General features: G+C 42.5%; 1 protein-coding gene across 1 annotated transcript in view; it reads right to left on the bottom strand.

Moving 5' to 3' along the window:
* The window catches only part of LOC311077837 (adhesion G protein-coupled receptor E3-like), a 30,185-nt gene extending 17,816 nt beyond the window's left edge, over nt 1-12,369 (bottom strand). Inside the window, exons 1-9 of the mRNA XM_084106478.1 lie at nt 11,935-12,369; nt 11,824-11,855; nt 11,649-11,726; nt 11,288-11,507; nt 8,951-9,064; nt 8,624-8,805; nt 2,624-2,785; nt 2,347-2,553; nt 2,039-2,271 (exon numbers count right to left, since the gene is read on the bottom strand). Coding sequence (XP_083962604.1) covers nt 2,039-2,271; nt 2,347-2,553; nt 2,624-2,785; nt 8,624-8,805; nt 8,951-9,064; nt 11,288-11,507; nt 11,649-11,726; nt 11,824-11,855; nt 11,935-12,160 — 1,454 coding nt within the window. The 5' untranslated portion in view covers nt 12,161-12,369. The remainder of the gene's footprint in view (nt 1-2,038; nt 2,272-2,346; nt 2,554-2,623; nt 2,786-8,623; nt 8,806-8,950; nt 9,065-11,287; nt 11,508-11,648; nt 11,727-11,823; nt 11,856-11,934) is intronic.
* Between the last annotated feature and the right edge of the window lie 6,683 nt (nt 12,370-19,052).

Here is a 19,052-nt window from a genome sequence, read left to right as displayed (position 1 = left end):
TCTGTGCAGATACCACTTGATGGCTGTCCTGAGATCCATATGCACCAACCTCCTCACCTGCGTACGAAGCCACAACCTCTAACAACTAGACCCACTGCCGAGCCAACTATCACAAAAGAAAAAATAAATAAATAGATACACAACGCAGAGACTCACATATGGAACCTTCAGTCATCCATCAACATGATCAAGATTGTCGTACTACTAACCATCATGGACATCGCACAAAGTGTAGACTCACACAGAAACAACATATTCTTAGAGCTGATGAATATGTCAAAAAACGCCTTGTTTGCTGAAAAGAATGTTTGCATGCCACACCCGCCTTCAGTAAGAGCAGGAATCCCATGGGTGGCACACCCCCACTTCAACAAGAATACATGTCACAACATCAAAACAGAAGGGTGTCTCCACAGGACACCATCCCTCCCGAAACACTTTGCAATAAATCAGTGGTGTATGATTCCTCCACCGACTGGCACTTTTTGTTTATGTGGAACTTCTGTCTACAACATCCGACCCAGCCAATTCAACGGCAGATGCACCCTGGTTTATGTTCTACCAGCTATCAGAGAAAATACACACTCCACCCCAAGCTCTCCACATCTACAAAATTCACAGCTTCTACCACAAACAAAGACGATGGCTGCATTCTAGGACTCATTTGTGCACAAACATGGCGGTCAAAAACTCTTGGAGCATTAATCCCACAGTATCAAGTGTTTCATTCAACACTCAACACAGTTATTATTTCATTCAACACGACTCACAAGAAAATTATAGTTTCAACCAGAAAAGACTATTACCCGTAAGAACTTCACGGACCCTAATTGCATGTTTGTTTCCGTGTCAACATGCATTTACAGAAAATCAACACAGAGCATGTGCTATGTGCCTGTAACGATCACAGGTTACAAGAATTAAATTTTAAGTGTCAAAATTTGTATTTTGTGAGAGTTATTAGAACTCTCAAAGGGGGAACTGTTGTATTACAAATTTATAAAATGTTAAAGGTTCCAATACAATCGTACATAAACTGAGAAAGTAGAGTAGATTGAATTTTACATTTTGAGGTATAGATGATATCAGCTGTTAAACAGAGTTCCTAGCAAAGAGATTCCTGCCCGTCCTGTTCTCTCTATTGTAAGTTAAATGAGTCTGATTACTGAGACTCTCACCCTTTGTTTTTAATGGCTCGTGGAGCCCCTGTCCCAGTCGTTGAATAGTCAGGCTGTTTGGATTATCATCTATGCATTTGAATGACACTTATGCTGATGAGATCAGCGTTGGGGAAATTTCTCATGTAATTAATTAACATGCTTTGTTCAGAGTGTCTCCACCTCTATGTAAACACTGGTTAGTAATAAGTAAAGCTGGTAATGAAATTAAATGAGGCATTTATATAGTGCTTTACTATGTACTACTGTACACCCAAAGTCCTCAACCACCAACAGTGTGCAGATCCACTTGGATGATGTGATGGTAGCTTCAGTACAATGGCGAAAGTGCTCTCATCACACACCAGCTATAGGTAGAGAGGAGAGAGAGTGATAAAACTAATTGAAAGCATGGGGATTATTATTAAGAGGCCATGATTGATGAAGGCCAATGGAGGGAATTTGGCCAGGCCACCAGGATTACACCCCTACTCTTTTACTAGAAATGCCATGGAATATTTAATGACCACAGAGAGTCAGGACCTTGGTTTAACATCTCATCCAAAGGACATCACTAGGCGTTAGTCACTACCCACACAGACCACAGGATGAGTACCACCCTGCTGGCCTAACTAACACCTCTTCCAGCAGTGACCTGGTTTTCCCAGGAGTCTCCCATCCAGGTACTAACCAGGCTTAACCCTGTTTAGCTTCAGTGGGCAACCATTCTTATGGGGTACAGGGTGATATGGCTGTACTGTCCTTTTTATCTGTGGCTGGATTTCAAGTTAGTTGTTTCCAAAAGCTGCTTTATTTCCTTATAATCTAATTAACTTACAAAAAAAACACAAAAAAAACACACAAAAAAAAAAAAAACTCACTGTTCGCTGCCGTATCCTTCAGGAAGCAGCCCGACAGACACGGCCACCACAACCAGAGCAACTGTATATCCAATCACACACAGGAATCCACTGCTAAGCACCTCCCTCTTTTTGGAGCTGATCTGTGATAGGTTCTTCACACAGATGAAGAGCAGCACAGCTTCAATGAACATCCACACAAAGCCGGAGAGAAAGAGGAAGTGCAGCACACCTGATATCACGGCACACAACACCTGGAGATCATGAGAGACGGTTATGATGATTCTCCGTGAGACTGCTGAGCTGTAGGGCTCCTTCATCATTCTCACCTGATGAGGGCGTATGAGGCTCAGGAACTGTTGTGTGAGCAGGAACAGAAGGTGAGCCAACAGCAGACTCACACAGATGTTGATTCGAGCCACATTATTCACTCCAGGACTCCACTGACAAAGGGCAAAGGTCAACAGGGCCAAACTGAAGAACACCAGCCCCACGATCACACACACCAAATTCAACAGGTCCAGCAGTGAGTCGCTCTGAGAAAACAGAGTACATGAGTGCCAAATCTGTGCTGTTCTTCAATGCTCACTATAAATGTTCTTGTACCTCTGATGGGCGGCTGGTTTGCATGATGAGAGCGAATGTCGACAGATGAACACAGGAACACACAGTGTAGCTGCTGTTGGTCTCTAAAACAGAACAACCATCTACAATCCACTCGCTGATATTCCAGTACACACAGGACAGAGAACCGTTGGGGTCAAACTCCTGCAGAAAGAAGAAATAACATGAAAAAAACAATACAAAACTGACAATTAGATGTTCTCTTACGAGAGGTTCTCTCGTACTGCGTAATAGCTTACGCTATGGGGAAACACTTTTTTCCTCGAGATACTGAAGCCAAAAAATTATCCTTAATTTTTGTATTAATGTAAAACGCGTTGCGGCAGCACGCAGACATGGGCGAGACAGCTCGCACGCCCATTGGCTGCTCTGCGGCAACTGCAGCAGCCTATCGAGAGAGGCCCCTCGTGACGACTGATCCAATGAGGGCTCCAACTACGTCACGTCCCGCCGAATCGGGTGGGGCCTTGGGCTATAAATATAGCATTCGGGAGGCTGGTTAGCTGATTTTTCATCTCTTCAGCGAAGCTCACGCATCGCTGGATCCCGAGAGGAAGAAGCCGCGCCGTTTGAGAAAGCCTTCTGCGGGATGAGCCCTCACCTGAAGCTGCTGGTCGACATCTCGCCGCCTTCAGTCGCCGTTCCTGCTCACGCTATCCGGCGTATATATCCTTTTACTGCTGTGTGTGTCCTAAAAGAGCCGAGCGTCTTTTTCAAGATGCCTCGTACATCCTGTGGCTCATGCCGAGCTCCACTCAGCGACGGAGACCACCATGTCATCTGTGTTTCCTGCCTGGGTGAGGATCACGCAGCTCTCGCGCTCGCTGAAGGCGGCTGCCCTCACTGCGAGCTAATGCCCATGGTGACTCTGCGGACTCGCATGGCATTCTTCAACGAGACTGCACCTTCGCCCGCTGCGGTGCCACGCCGTAAAAAGCGCCGTGCCCAACGGGTCCCGGAACCTCCTCCAACCCGCGAATGCTCGCCGGTGCGGCCGCCAGCTTCGCCTGCTTCTGTCGAGTCTCTCACCGCCGGACAGCGGCCGCCGTCTGCCACCGCTTCCGCCACGGGAGACTTCGAGGAAGCCGTGTCTGTGGAGGATGACAGCTGCTCTCTCCTAGCGTCGGGCAGCGAGGACTGGTCGGGCAGCGAGGACTGGTCGAGCTCTGCGGATCTCGCACCCTCCTCTCACCGGCCATCGGGGGAAAAGGGTCAACATTGAGGCAGAGCTCATGCGTCTGCTCGAGCAGGCCGTTCAGAGCCTCGGCCTTGAGTGGACGACGCCCCTGCAGCCTGACGTCTCGACGGCTGTTTTCTCCAAGGGGACCGTGTTTCTTCGACCTCTAGACCAGCGCCTTTCCTGCCTGAGCTTCACGAGGAAGTCGCTAAGTCCTGGGGCGCCCCCTTTTCAGCCAGAGTGCGTGCCCCCCTGTCCGCAGCATTCTCCGTGGACAAGGGGTACCACTCTCTGCCCCCCGTGGAGAAAGCTGTAGCCGCCCATCTTTGCCCGCCCTCCGCTGGGCGGCACGCTAAGATGGCGCTACCCTCTAAAGCTTGCCACACGACGTCATCCCTGCACGGTCGCGCTTACACCGCCGCCGGACAGGCGGTCTCTGCACTTCACTCCATGGCCATCTTGCAGATATTCCAGGCCAACCTTCACCGCAAAATGGACGAGGAGGGCCCGGAAGCTGTTAGCCTACCAGATTTGAGGAGCGCAACGGACCTTGCCCTTCGCGCCACCAAATCCGCTGCACAGGCCATAGGGCGGAGCATGGTCTCTCTCACCATGGCTGAGAGACACCTCTGGCTCATGCTCTCTGAGATGTCGGACTCGGAGCATTACGCGTTCCTCGACGCCCCCGTCTCTCTCAAAAACTTCGCAGACAGATTCGCAGAAGTGCAGAAAACATCGCAGGCCATGAAGCATTTTCTGCCCAATCGCTCCAGCTCCGTAGCAGGTCGCCCTAAAAAGCCGTCTGCTCGTAGCTCTCAGCCGCAACCCCAGCCCGCTGCAGCCGCTCCACAGCGCCGTCAGACCCAGGGCCAGGGTCCTCGCTCTCGCTCTACCAGCCGCCGCCCCCCTCAACGCGGGCCCGGCCAAAGGTTGCGATGAAGCCCGAGGCCTCAAAGTCTTCCTAGCCAGCCTCTCAGCTCACCGCTATAGGAGAACAGAGCGCGGGCAGGCTGCCTGCTGTCATCAGCGCGCCCCCGGTCTCACACGCCGCAAGCACGGCGTTCATGTTACAGCACAACGGCGCTCTGTGCTCGCCACCAGATCGCGACCAGAGCCCAAATATCATCTTACCCCTAGCTACTCACGTGAATGCATGGGCAAAGCTTCCCGGGGTGTCAGAGTGGGTGCTGAACATTATAAAAAGAGGCTATTCGCTACAGTTCGTTCGACGCCCGCGTCGTTACGCTGTGCGAACCGAAACCACGGTGAAAGACGAGGTAGCACACCTACTTCGAACCGAAATAGCGAAACTATTGAGCAAGGGGGCTATAGAGCCGTTATCACAAGCTCAGAGCGAAGGGGGCATGTACAGCAGATATTTTCTGGTACCCAAAAAATACAGGGGTCTCAGACCCATTCTGGATCTAAGACAATTGAACAGAGTGCTCATGAAACGACGTTTCAGAATGCTCACAACCAGGAAAATCCTCTCGCAAATTCGCCAAGGGGACTGGTTCATGTCAATAGATCTAAAGGACGCTTATTTCCAAATACAAATAGCGTCACGTCACAGGCGATTTTTGAGATTCACCTTCGAGGGCCAGGCATATCAGTACTCAGTCCTGCCGTTTGGCCTGTCCCTGGCACCCCGTGTATTCACGATGTGCATGGACGCAGCGCTTACACCCCTGAAAATGCGGGGCATGCGAGTGTTGAATTATCTGGACGATTGGCTGGTTCTAGCTTGATCACACTCAGAGCTCATAGAACACAGGACCATATTACTCGATCACCTCGAGAATTTAGGTCTCAGAGTCAATTGGACAAAGAGCTCGCTGTCTCCCAGTCAGACTATATGTCATTACAGCGCAGACTGGACATTCAGCGCATGACAAAAGCTTTTCACTGCGGTGCTCTGGTCCCGCTCAAAAAGTTTCAGAAAATGCTGGGTTTCATGGCCTCAGCATCATCAGTGCTTCAGCTGGGTCTGCTTCGCATGCGCCCGCTGCAGTTCTGGCTGAAAGCGCGTGTACCGCGCAAAGCCGTCTGCTCGCAGCTCTCAGCCGCAACCCCAGCCCGCTGCAGCCGCGGTCTCTTTCGCCTCAAGGTCGATCACGAATGCGTCTTAGCGCTGAAACCTTGGAAGGTAACCGATTGGTACCGGTCAGGTGTAAACCTGGGGATTTCCTCGAGCGTGAAGGTAGTGTCCACGGACGCCTCAACCTCGGGATGGGGAGCGCTGCTCGAGGGCAGACCGGTCTTTGGCCAGTGGTCAGAACGTGAAAAGCTTCTGCACATAAACTGCCTGGAAATGCTGGCAGTCATCAACGTGCTCAGGCGTTTTTATCCCCAGATAAAAGATCACCATGGTCTGGTCCGTTCGGACAACATGTCAGTGGTGGCTTATATAAATCGCCAAGGAGGCGTCAGATCCAGAGCCCTTCACAGGCTGAATTGGGCTCAGCACAATTTGCGCTCGCTGAAAGCCGCGCACGTGCCGGGTCTTTTGAACATAGGACCAGACAGACTGTCCAGGAACAATGTTCCGGCAGGGGAATGGTCTCTACATCCGCAGACAGTCCAACTGCTGTGGAAAACATTCGGCAAAGCGAAAGTAGACCTATTTGCGTCTCAAGAAAACGCTCATTGTCCGGAGTTTTTTTCCAAGAGCAGGGATGCACTGGCCCACGACTGGCCCCGCTGCCCGCTCTGCGTTTCCCCCCGTCATGCTCTTACCACAGGTATTAGAGCGAATCAGGGAGAGTGGATGCTCAGTACTACTCGTGGCCCCATTCTGGACGAACCAAGCATGGTTCCTGGTTCTGATGCGGTTGACGAACACTGCCCCATGGCCGATACCAGTGAGGAGAGATCTCCTCTCGCAGGCCAACGGCACGATCTGGCATCCCTACCCGGAGCTTTGGTCCCTGCATGCGTGGACCATCAACGGGTACCCGTTAAACTCCCAGAGGGAGTGTTAAACACAATCACACAGGCCAGAGCCCCATCTACAAGGCGACTCTATGCCTCGAAATGGTCAGTGTTCTCTAACTGGTGTGCAGCTAGTGACATATCACCCTCACACTGTGGAGTGTCGGAGGTTCTTTCCTTCCTACAAGAGCTACTGGATAAGGGCAGAGCCCCATCCACGCTCAAGGTTTATGTGGTGGCCATAGCAGCGTTTGCTGAGCCAACGCTGGGTCAGTCACTGGGAAGAAACGATTTGATCATTCGCTTCCTTCGAGGAGCTAAGAGAATGAATCCTCCCAGACCCCCCTCAGTCCCCATTTGGGACCTTTCCACGGTCCTAGAGGCCATGAAAGGCGCCCCATTCGAGCCTATTCAGTCGATAGACCTGAAACATTTGTCTTTCAAAACAGTGTTTCTTCTGGCTCTCGCTTCAGTGAAGCGCATAGGGGACTTGCAGGCGCTCTCAGTGAGCGCGACGTGTATGGAGTTTGGGCCTAACAACTCTAGAGTCATACTCAAACCGAGGCACGGGTACGTTCCTAAATCCCTCAACACCCCGTTTAGGGCGCAGATCATTTCCCTGTCAGCCCTACCGGTCTCTGACGAGGAGGGGGACGCAAGCTTCCTTTGCCCAGTCAGGGCATTAAGAGCTTATGTGTCTCGCTCAGCTGTCTTTAGACAGACGGAGCAGCTCTTTGTTTTGTTCAGCGGACGTTCTAAGGGTCTGGCCGCGTCGAAACAGAGCCTATCCAGGTGGATAGTTGATGCTATAGCGCTGGCTTATACATCAAAGGGCTTACAATGCCCGTTAGGTGTCAAAGCGCACTCCACGAGAGGCATGGCCTCGTCATGGGCTTGGTCTAGTGGGATTGCTTTACAAGATATCTGTATGGTGGCAGGCTGGGCCTCCCCGTCTACATTTATAAGGTTCTACAACCTAGAAGTTCCCGCTTTGCAGGCCAAGCTGCTCTCGGTCTAATAAGCCAGTATTATCTGCCCGTCACTACCGGCTCAGAATACTGAAACTGTTACAGCGTCGTTCACTGAGCGACTATATTTTCTGTGGGCAGTGTGTAAGTCCCCCTGATATTATATCAGCCCATGCTGAGTTCACCCTGGCTGTATGGAACACTCGATATAACCTGCTCTTTATAGAGCACTATATTCTATGGAATGATGCTAATCAGCCTCTCTTTCCGGACTCTCTGTGAGTCCCTGATGATTATGCACTGTATGAGCCCCGGGCACCTACCCGTGGGACTTTAGTGTGGGATCTCAGCACGCACGGCGTTTTGCATTGTGTTCCCCATAGCGTAAGCTATTACGCAGTACGAGAGAACCTCTCGTAAGAGAACGTACTCGGTTACTAACGTAACCTCGGTTCTCTCTAGAAGAGGGAACGAGTACTGCGTATCCTGCCGTGCATGCATCAGACTCTGGTTCGCCTCGGCGATGAAAAACCAGCTAACCAGCCTCCCGAATGCTATATTTATAACCCAAGGCCCCACCCGTTTCGGCAGGACATGACGTAGTGGGCGCGAAGCGCCCTCATTGGATCAGTCGTCACGAGGGGCCTCTCTCGATAGGCTGCTGCAGTTGCCGCAGAGCAGCCAATGGGCGCGCGAGCTGTCTCGCCCATGTCTGCGTGCTGCCGCAACGCGTTTTACATTAATACAAAAATTAAGGATAATTTTGGGGAAAGAGTGTTTCCCCATAGCGTAAGCTATTACGCAGTACTCGTTCCCTCTTCTAGAGAGAACCGAGGTTACGTTAGTAACCGAGTACGTTTTCAGATCAGTTCTCAGGTTGGACAAAAACACATTTCAGTCTCTCACTCTGATGTGTTTGAGGGTGAAGTTGACTGGTTTGGTGAGTTTAGTGTTGGTGGTTTTGGGAAGACTAGCTGAGATCACAGTGGACATCATGGTTTTAATCGTGTCATTTGATGTGTTGAAGAAGTCGGGCTTCAATAGATTCTCCATTGTGTTATAACTCATGAAAGCCACAGCAGCTGATCCTGTGTGACACAAACAGAAGCTTACATGTTTACACTACTAAAACAATAACAAAAATCAAAAAAGAAAGTAAGTTCAGTTTTGTACTGTATGACTACTCTTTCTATGTTTTTTGTTAATTTAATCAAACTAAAACATTTCACATACCTTTACTGTTGTTGGCGATCCCAATGAGATCGATGTCCACAGAAGAATTTGTTGTGTCAAGTCGAGGGATTTTATCTAAGGTGACCTGTGGTCCAACCATGAAGACTTCAACCTCTGATTAAAAGCAAACAAACAGTTATGTGATATATATTCATTTAATTGCTTTTTTTAAAAGTCCAATTAAATAATTCAATTTGCAAAAAATACAAACAAATAAAATGACTATTCACTAATGTTGGATTTTCATCTCAAATGTAGTTTGACTCAAAATGTCCTTAAGATCAAACACTGTAATTATTAGTATACTATAAACTGCAATCGTTTGAGTGTTTGATATATGTCTTTTGAATGCTGGATTGCTTTATGCTTAAAGCAACAAATATTCCAAAAACACTTTCAGGTTGTTACGGTACGTTCTGCCTGAGTTCGTAGTTTGTTTCCTTGGAAACTCATTTAATTAATCATTCTGTTCAGCTGTTCCTGTTTAGTTCCCTCATTATCCCAGTGTATGTATACTCCCTGTTTTGTTCAGTTCCTTGTCTGATCTCGTTTACATATATGTTCAAGCTGTGTGTTTGTGGATTTATCATTAAAGTCTACTCTCTGTTTAAATCTCCGTTGTCATACACTGTAAAAATGAATACGCTATATCTAATCAATAAAATTGTGGCAACAGATTACTAGCAATATTATTAATTAAATTTAACAAATTAGAATTGAGTAATAATTAATCTAATTAATTCCTTAAAATTTAACCATTTAAAATGAGTAAAATTTACAGCAATTTTTTTTTTTTTTTTATTGCCAACATTGAAGACACCTGATGTTAGCAAGCAGAATCACTGAAGGAGAAAACCGTAATTTTAAGTCACCATTATGGTGATCAGTGTTTGTTTTAGTTGGGCTCTTGACCCTTAAATCATTGACTTTAGATTTTGCTTGGCTGCTGTACCTGAGTTATTATAACAGCCAGATGAACAAAGAGAAAAGGTGATCTGATGGTGTTGGTTGTGTTTTAACATAATCATTATTTCACAATCATTTGACCTGAATCTCTGAACTCATATAGATCCCAATTTACTTGGGAACCTAATTTACCAATTTAGGTTTACTTTATTAATTATAACAGCACTGTTCTTGCACAGCATAATATTTTAAACTTTTACAATGTAATCCAAAGATTTTTTTAAACGTGCCTCATATACAAAAAATATATATATATATATTTTTTTTGGATTTAGTTTTTAGACACACAGACATCAATAATCAGCCTGTGAATCTCAACAATGGTGACAATTATAAAGCACGTTGCAGTGCATTCTGGGTGCCACCAATCAAAACTCATTCATGGCTCCCATCATACATTGCTGCATGAATAAATAATGAGCTTATGGTCAGAGGTGATCTGTGTATCACCATTGCTGAGATTCATACGCAAATTCTTGATGTCTGTGTGTGCCTACATAAAAACTTTTTTTTTAAATTGATTTGATCATATGGATTTCATTGAAAAGGCTAAAAATATTATGCTGTACAAGGACAGAGCTGCTATAATTAATAAAGTAAACCTTACTCAGAATTTGGGCTCTATATGAGTTCAGAGATTCAGGTCAAATGATTGTGAAATAATGATTATGTTAAAACACAACCAACACCATCAGATCACCTTTTCTCTTTGTTCATCTGGCTGTTATAACTCAGGTACAGCAGCCAAACAAAATCTAAAGTCAATGATTTAAGGGTCAAGAGCCCAACTAAAACACACACTGAATCACGGTTAAAATCACGGTTTTCTCCTTCAGTGATTCTGCTTGTTGACATCAGGTGTCTTCAATGTTGGCAATAAAAAAAAAAAAATTGCTTAAATTTTTTATTTTATTATTTTACTAATTTTAAATGGTTAACTTTTAAGGAATTCATTTGATTAATTATTACTTAATTCTAACTTGTTAAATTTAATTAATAATATTGCTTGTAATCTGTTGCCACAATTTTATTGGTTAGATATAGCGTATTCATTTTTACAGTGTAAGTGTTCCTTGCAACAACTCAGCGTGACAGTGGTCACCACAAACCATGAACTTCAATGTACGTGAACCTGTGTTTAATGCTGCATTTTCTTTTTTTCGTGATTTTTTTAGGACATGTCTACCCAATGACGAATGAAATTGAGCCAAAATACTGACTTTCAACAACAAAAGATACATAATTACATAGTTACTGTAGCTGCATTTATCATTGTTGCCACCTGTGATCCACCGCTGGATCCATTATAAACTCCCTGACATCATATATAATCTCAGTTTCATCATCAATAATAACAGTTTCTCCACTCACCTACAACAGCAAGAGTAAATCTGACACTGTCACTTGTGTCTGTCGGCTTTACCAATGTAGAGATGAGTTTCTCACTGGTTTTTAAGATACGGTTTCCATAGGAGGCTAGTTCAGCTGGACTGACTGATGATGATGATGATGATGATGATGATGATGAAGATGATGACTCTAAAATATTCTCTGAAGTGTTGAAGGCCATACTCAAAATGTTGGTCACAGTCTAATTTATTGATCAGATAAATAGAGTTACTGTACATATATTTGTCAAGGGAGCCAATGAGACAAATTGTGATGTCAATCATCGACAGTGTATAACTGACACAGATTTGATTATTGTACGATTTTTCTCTTTAAGACTTACATCCAAAGGGAGCACTTGAGCTGTAATGTTCTCTATGTTGTCAAGAAGATTTTGAAAACATCCTGCAGAGGTCTGACTCTGAAATCACAAATGATCTTTATGAATAACAAGTGAAACACTCGATAAATTCAACAAAACTGTGTAAATTCTGAAATTCTGAAAAAAATCAGCTTACTTTGCATTGATCCGGCAGTGTGATATTCAGACCTGAAATGTGGCAATTCATTATTACAACTTGAATATAGTAAAAATCAAACACCACATTCCAGTTTAGAGACATGCTCACCTGTAGTAGTTGGACTGAGTGTGGTCAGGGTAGTAGTTGGACTGAGTGTGGTCAGGGTGGAGATGTTATTCTCACAGAAGCAGGAGGACAAAGCGCTACTATAGCATGTACAGGTGTCCTTATTACCAATACAGTTACAGTTATTATTCACACACTGGTATTGGTTTTGGTTTTGATATCTATATCTCCAATAGTAGAAATCATGCATTCTTGTGTTGCAGTGCATGCGGTACTGAGCACCAGTGCATATATATGTATCATTAGAAAGCACACATTGAGAGACTCCCAATGGACTAACTGATGTAGGGATAGTGAAGTTATTGTTGTAAGTCTCACAGAAGCAGGAGGAGAAAGTGCTACTAGAGCATATACAGGTCTCCTTATTACCAATGCAGTTACAGTTATTATTCACACATTGGTATTGGTTTTGGTTTTGATACTGATATCTCCTGTAGTAAAAGTCGTGCATTGTTGTGTTGCAATACATGTGATACTGAGCACCAGTGCAGATGTATGATGTTTCGTTGTAAAGCACACAGCCATAAGTTGGAGTAACATCTGTAGTGAGAGCAATGATATTACCGTAAGTCTCACAGAAGCAGGAGGAGAAAGCGCTACTGTAGCATGTGCATGTGTCCTTATTTCCAATGCAGTTACAGTTATTATTCACACACTGGTATTGGTATTGGTTTTGGTATCTATATCTCTGGTAGTTGAAACTGTGCATTGTTGTGTTGCAGTACATGCGGTGCTGAGCACCAGTGCAGATGTACGTGTCATTATAAAGCCCACAGTCATAGACTGGAGTAACTGCTGCAGGGATGCTATAGCCGTAATTTGTACAGAAACAGGAGGATGAAGAACTATAGTAGCATGTACAAGTGTCTCTATTTCCACGGCAGTCACAGATATTGCTTGCACAGCGGTGCTCGTTTCTACTGTAATAGAAATAATGTACACTTGTGTTGCAGTACATGTAATACTGAGCACCAGTGCAGATGTATGATGTGTCATTATAAAGCACACAGTCATAGACTGGAGAAACTGCTGTAGTGAGAGCAATGATATTGCCATAAATCTCACAGAAGCAGGAGGAGAATGTGTTACTAGAGCATGTACAGGTGTCCTTATTACCAGTTACAGTTATTACTCACACACTGGTATTGGTATTGGTTTTGGTTCTGATATCTCCAATAGTAGAAATCATGCATTGTTGTGTTGCAGTGCATGCGGTACTGAGCACCAGTGCATATATATGCATCATTAGAAAGCACACATTGAGAGACTCTCAATGGACTAACTGATGTAGGGATAGTGAAGTTACTGTTGTAAGTCTCACAAAAGCAGGAGGAGAAAGTGCTACTATAGCATGTACAGGTGTCCTTATCACCAATGCAGTTACAGTTATTATTCACACATTGGTATTGGTTTTGGTTTTGATGCTGATATCTCCGGTAATAAAAGTCATGCATTGTTGTGTTGCAGTACATGTGATACTGAGCACCAGTGCAGATGTACGTGTCATTATAAAGCACACAGTCATAAGCTGGAGTAACTTCTGTAGTGAGAGCAATGATATTACCATAAGTCTCACAGAAGCAAGAGGACAAAGCTCTACTATAGCATGTACAGGTGTCCTTATTACCAATACAGTTACAGTTATTATTCACACACTGGTATTGGTTTTGCTTCTGATATCTCTGGTAGTAGAAATCATGCATTCTTGTGTTGCAGTGCATGCGGTACTGAGCACCAGTGCATATATATGTATCATTAGAAAGCACACATTGAGAGACTCCCAATGGACTAACTGATGTAGGGATAGTGAAGTTATTGTTGTAAGTCTCACAGAAGCAGGAGGAGAAAGTGCTACTAGAGCATATACAGGTCTCCTTATTACCAATGCAGTTACAGTTATTATTCACACATTGGTATTGGTCTTGGTTTTGATACTGATATCTCCTGTAGTAAAAGTTGTGCATTGTTGTGTTGCAGTACATGTGATACTGAGCACCAGTGCAGATGTATGATGTTCCGTTGTAAAGCACACAGCCATAAGTTGGAGTAACATCTGTAGTGAGAGCAATGATATTACCGTAAGTCTCACAGAAGCAGGAGGAGAAAGCGCTACTGTAGCATGTGCATGTGTCCTTATTTCCAATGCAGTTACAGTTATTATTCACACACTGGTATTGGTATTGGTTTTGGTATCTATATCTCTGGTAGTTGAAACTGTGCATTGTTGTGTTGCAGTACATGCGGTGCTGAGCACCAGTGCAGATGTACGTGTCATTATAAAGCCCACAGTCATAGACTGGAGTAACTGCTGCAGGGATGCTATAGCCGTAATTTGTACAGAAACAGGAGGATGAAGAACTATAGTAGCATGTACAAGTGTCTCTATTTCCACGGCAGTCACAGATATTGCTTGTACAGCGGTGCTCGTTTGTATTGTAATATAAATCATGTACACTTGTGTTGCAGTACATGTAATACTGAGCACCAGTGCAGATGTATGATGTGTCATTATAAAGCACACAGTCATAGACTGGAGTAGCTGTGGTAGTGAGAGCAATGATATTACCGTAAGTCTCACAGAAGCAGGAGGAGAAAGTGTTACTAGAGCATGTACAGGTGTCCTTATTACCAATACAGTTACAATTATTACTCACACACTGGTATTGGTATTGGTTTTGGTTCTGATATCTCCAATAGTAGAAATCATGCATTGTTGTGTTGCAGTGCATGCGGTACTGAGCACCAGTGCATATATATGCATCGTTAGAAAGCACACATTGAGAGACTCTCAATGGACTAACTGATGTGGGGATAGTGAAGTTACTGTTGTAAGTCTCACAAAAGCAGGAGGAGAAAGTGCTACTATAGCATGTACAGGTGTCCTTATTACCAATGCAGTTACAGTTATTATTAACACATTGGTATTGGTATTGGTTTTGGTTTTGATACTGATATCTCCGGTAGTAAAAGTCATGCATAGTTGTGTTGCAGTACATGTGATACTGAGCACCAGTGCAGATGTATGATGTGTCATTATAAAGCACACAGTCATAAGCTGGAGTAACTTCTGTAGTGAGAGCAATGATATTACCGTAAGTCTCACAGAAGCAAGAGGACAAAGCTCTACTAGAGCATGTACAGGTGTCCTTATTACCAATACAGTTACAGTTATTATTCACACACTGGTATTGGTTTTGGTTCTGATATCTATATCTCTGGTAGAAGAAATCATGCATTCTTGTGTTGCAGTACATGCGGTACTGAGCACCAGTGCATATATATGTATCATTAGAAAGCACACATTGAGAGACTCCCAATGGACTAACTGATGTAGGGATAGTGAAGTTATTGTTGTAAGTCTCACAGAAGCAGGAGGAGAAAGTGCTACTAGAGCATATACAGGTCTCCTTATTACCAATGCAGTTACAGTTATTATTCACACATTGGTATTGGTTTTGGTTTTGATACTGATATCTCCTGTAGTAAAAGTCGTGCATTGTTGTGTTGCAGTACATGTGATACTGAGCACCAGTGCAGATGTATGATGTTTCGTTGTAAAGCACACAGCCATAAGTTGGAGTAACGTCTGTAGTGAGAGCAATGATATTACCGTAAGTCTCACAGAAGCAGGAGGAGAAAGCGCTACTGTAGCATGTGCATGTGTCCTTATTTCCAATGCAGTTACAGTTATTATTCACACACTGGTATTGGTATTGGTTTTGGTATCTATATCTCTGGTAGTTGAAACTGTGCATTGTTGTGTTGCAGTACATGCGGTGCTGAGCACCAGTGCAGATGTACGTGTCATTATAAAGCCCACAGTCATAGACTGGAGTAACTGCTGCAGGGATGCTATAGCCGTAATTTGTACAGAAACAGGAGGATGAAGAACTATAGTAGCATGTACAAGTGTCTCTATTTCCACGGCAGTCACAGATATTGCTTGTACAGCGGTGCTCGTTTGTATTGTAATATAAATCATGTACACTTGTGTTGCAGTACATGTAATACTGAGCACCAGTGCAGATGTATGTTGTGTCATTATAAAGCACACAGTCATAGACTGGAGTAGCTGTGGTAGTGAGAGCAATGATATTACCGTAAGTCTCACAGAAGCAGGAGGAGAATGTGTTACTAGAGCATGTACAGGTGTCCTTATTACCAATACAGTTACAGTTATTACTCACACACTGGTATTGGTATTGGTTTTGGTTCTGATATCTCCAATAGTAGAAATCATGCATTGTTGTGTTGCAGTGCATGCGGTACTGAGCACCAGTGCATATATATGCATCATTAGAAAGCACACATTGAGAGACTCCCAATGGACTAACTGATGTGGGGATAGTGAAGTTACTGTTGTAAGTCTCACAAAAGCAGGAGGACAAAGTGCTACTAGAGCATATACAGGTCTCCTTATTGCCAATGCAGTTACAGTTATTATTCACACATTGGTATTGGTTTTGGTTTTGATACTGATATCTCCGGTAGTAAAAGTCATGCATTGTTGTGTTGCAGTACATGTGATACTGAGCACCAGTGCAGATGTACGTGTCATTATCAAGATTACAGTTCAAAACCGGACTAACTTCTGCTCTTGATTCAGTGGAAGTGGTGGATATTAAACCTGAGGACCAGAAAGATGTGATCAAAGTCAGAATACACAAATGGCATTGAAACATACAAGTTTACACCGTTGGCCTGCACTGAAAAAAGTGAAACATCAGTGCAATTCATTCAAAATGTATATTTACATTGGTCCAATGGAAAATTGTGATTTTCAGTTTATACCTTCTGTTTTCACTTTGCCTCAAAGTAAGTGTTACGCCCTCTATCACTGAAAAAAAATTATACTTTGGATTAACAATTGATGTAATTTTGTTACAGCTAATTTTTTTTAGATTTTTTCACATTGTATTTATGATTTAGTTAAAACCATACATTTTGATTTAATGTCAAACCAAAATTTTAATTTTTTCCAACTCAACGTTTTACCTTAACCCAAAGTACACAGCAAAAACTCCAGTGATAAATTAACACTCAAGAGTGTTAAAGTTAATGAGATAATTAAGTGATTAATTGAGTGATGATTGACCATTATTGAAGACACCTGATGTTAACAAGCAGAATCACTGAAGGAGAAAATCACAAATTGTAAGTTACCATTATGGTGATGGGTGTTTGCTTTAGTTGGGCTCTTGACCCTTATATGTTTACTTTAGATTTTGTTTGGCTGTTGTATCTGAGTTATAACTGACAGATGAACAAAGAAAAAAAGTGATCTGATGGTGTTGGTTATATTATGACAATCATCCTTTGAACTTGATCACTGAACTCATTAAGACCCTTATTTCTGACGTAGATTTATGTTGTTGGTTACAGAATAACTGTGATTCTGCAAAAATATCCAGAATTTTAGATATAATACAAAGGATTTCTTAAAAGTTGTTTTAAAAAAAAACAAAAAAAAACTTTTTTTTAGGCACACACAGACGTCAAGATTCAGTCTATGCATCTCAACAATGGTGACGAGCAGAATATTAAATTAGGAAAAGTAAATTACATAGACAATTCAGATAATAATTTATTCATACAGCAATGAATGATGGGAGCCATTAATGAGCTGTGATTGGTGACAGCCGCTGCAACATGCTTTATTATTGTCACCATTGTTGAGATTCACAGGCTGATTATTGATGTCTGTGTTTCTAAATAAATTCATTTGAAAGTCTTTTGATCAGAACAAGGTTTATTAAATATTTTGGATTATATGAAAAATACTGAAAATCATATGCTGTAGAATCACAGAGCTGCTGTAATTAACAAGTTAAACCAAACTATCTCAATAAGTTTCGTTTTTTGGATCACAACATGATTATGTCAAAACATAACCAACACCATCAGATCACATTGTCTCTTTGTGCATCTGACTGTTATAAATCAATAACAGCAGACAAGCAAAATCTAAAGTAAACATATAAGGGTCAAGATCCCAACTAAATCAAACACTGATCACCATAATGGTAACTTACAATTTGTGATTTTCTCCTTCAGTGATTCTGCTTGTTAACATCAGGTGTCTTCAATAATAGTCAATCATCACTCAATTAATCACTTAAATATCTCATTAACTTTAACACTCTTGAGTTGAGTTGAGTTGAGTTGAGTTGGAAAAAATAAAAATTTTGGTTTGACATTAAATCAAAATTCATGGTTTTAACTAAATCATAAATACAATTTGAGAAAATCTAAAAAAAATTAGCTGTAACAAATTATATCAATTTTTTTAAGTTAATCCAAAGTATCATTTTTTTCAGTGTGTATTTATCAATACCAAATACATTTTCTTTTCTTTTCTTTTCTTTTCTTTTCTTTTCTTTTCTTTTCTTTTCTTTTCTTTTCTTTTCTTTTCTTTTCTTTTCTTTTCTTTTTTCAACAGTTAGCAAAACTGCAGGCTGTAGACTACACTGTTAATTTTTTTTTTATACATTGTATTCATCCCTTAAAATGGATACAACATTTTCAAAATTTCTAATGTTTTTACATTTTACAAAAGTGTATTTATTCTTTGGCAAAATATGAGAGTCACAACCCCATTCTAAAGCCAAATCCATTCCCGAAAAATTCTCCCACCAGCCCAAAACACTGTGAGAGCATGTACTTTATGCATTTGAGAGTGAGATTAACTGGTCTGTTAAGTTTGGTACATAGACAACTGTGTAGAGTTTTGATAATGACTTAAAAGGGAAATTAATGTAATCAATTGTACAAAAAGTAATACAGTTCACAGGATCAACAGACAGAGTTTGAAGCAAACACTACTGGATTACACTCACATAGGATGAAAGTGATGAAAGACCGCACACCTGGCATGAAAAAAGAGGACATATTACAATGTTTAATGTTTTTCCCCAGTTAAACTTATGACTTTGTTCATATATATATATATATATATATATATATATATATATATATATATATATATATATATATATATATTTATTTATTTATTTATTTATTTTTTCAAATCAGATATTGAGGACTGACTGTTAGATACTGTTTCAAACGATCAACATCTGTTCAGACAGTTTTGTAAACAT

Source organism: Abramis brama (genome assembly GCF_963993115.1).
Source record: "Abramis brama genome assembly, chromosome: 2".
Classification (NCBI taxonomy): Eukaryota; Metazoa; Chordata; class Actinopteri; order Cypriniformes; family Leuciscidae; genus Abramis; species Abramis brama.
This window is presented reverse-complemented; position numbering and strand designations above follow the sequence as displayed.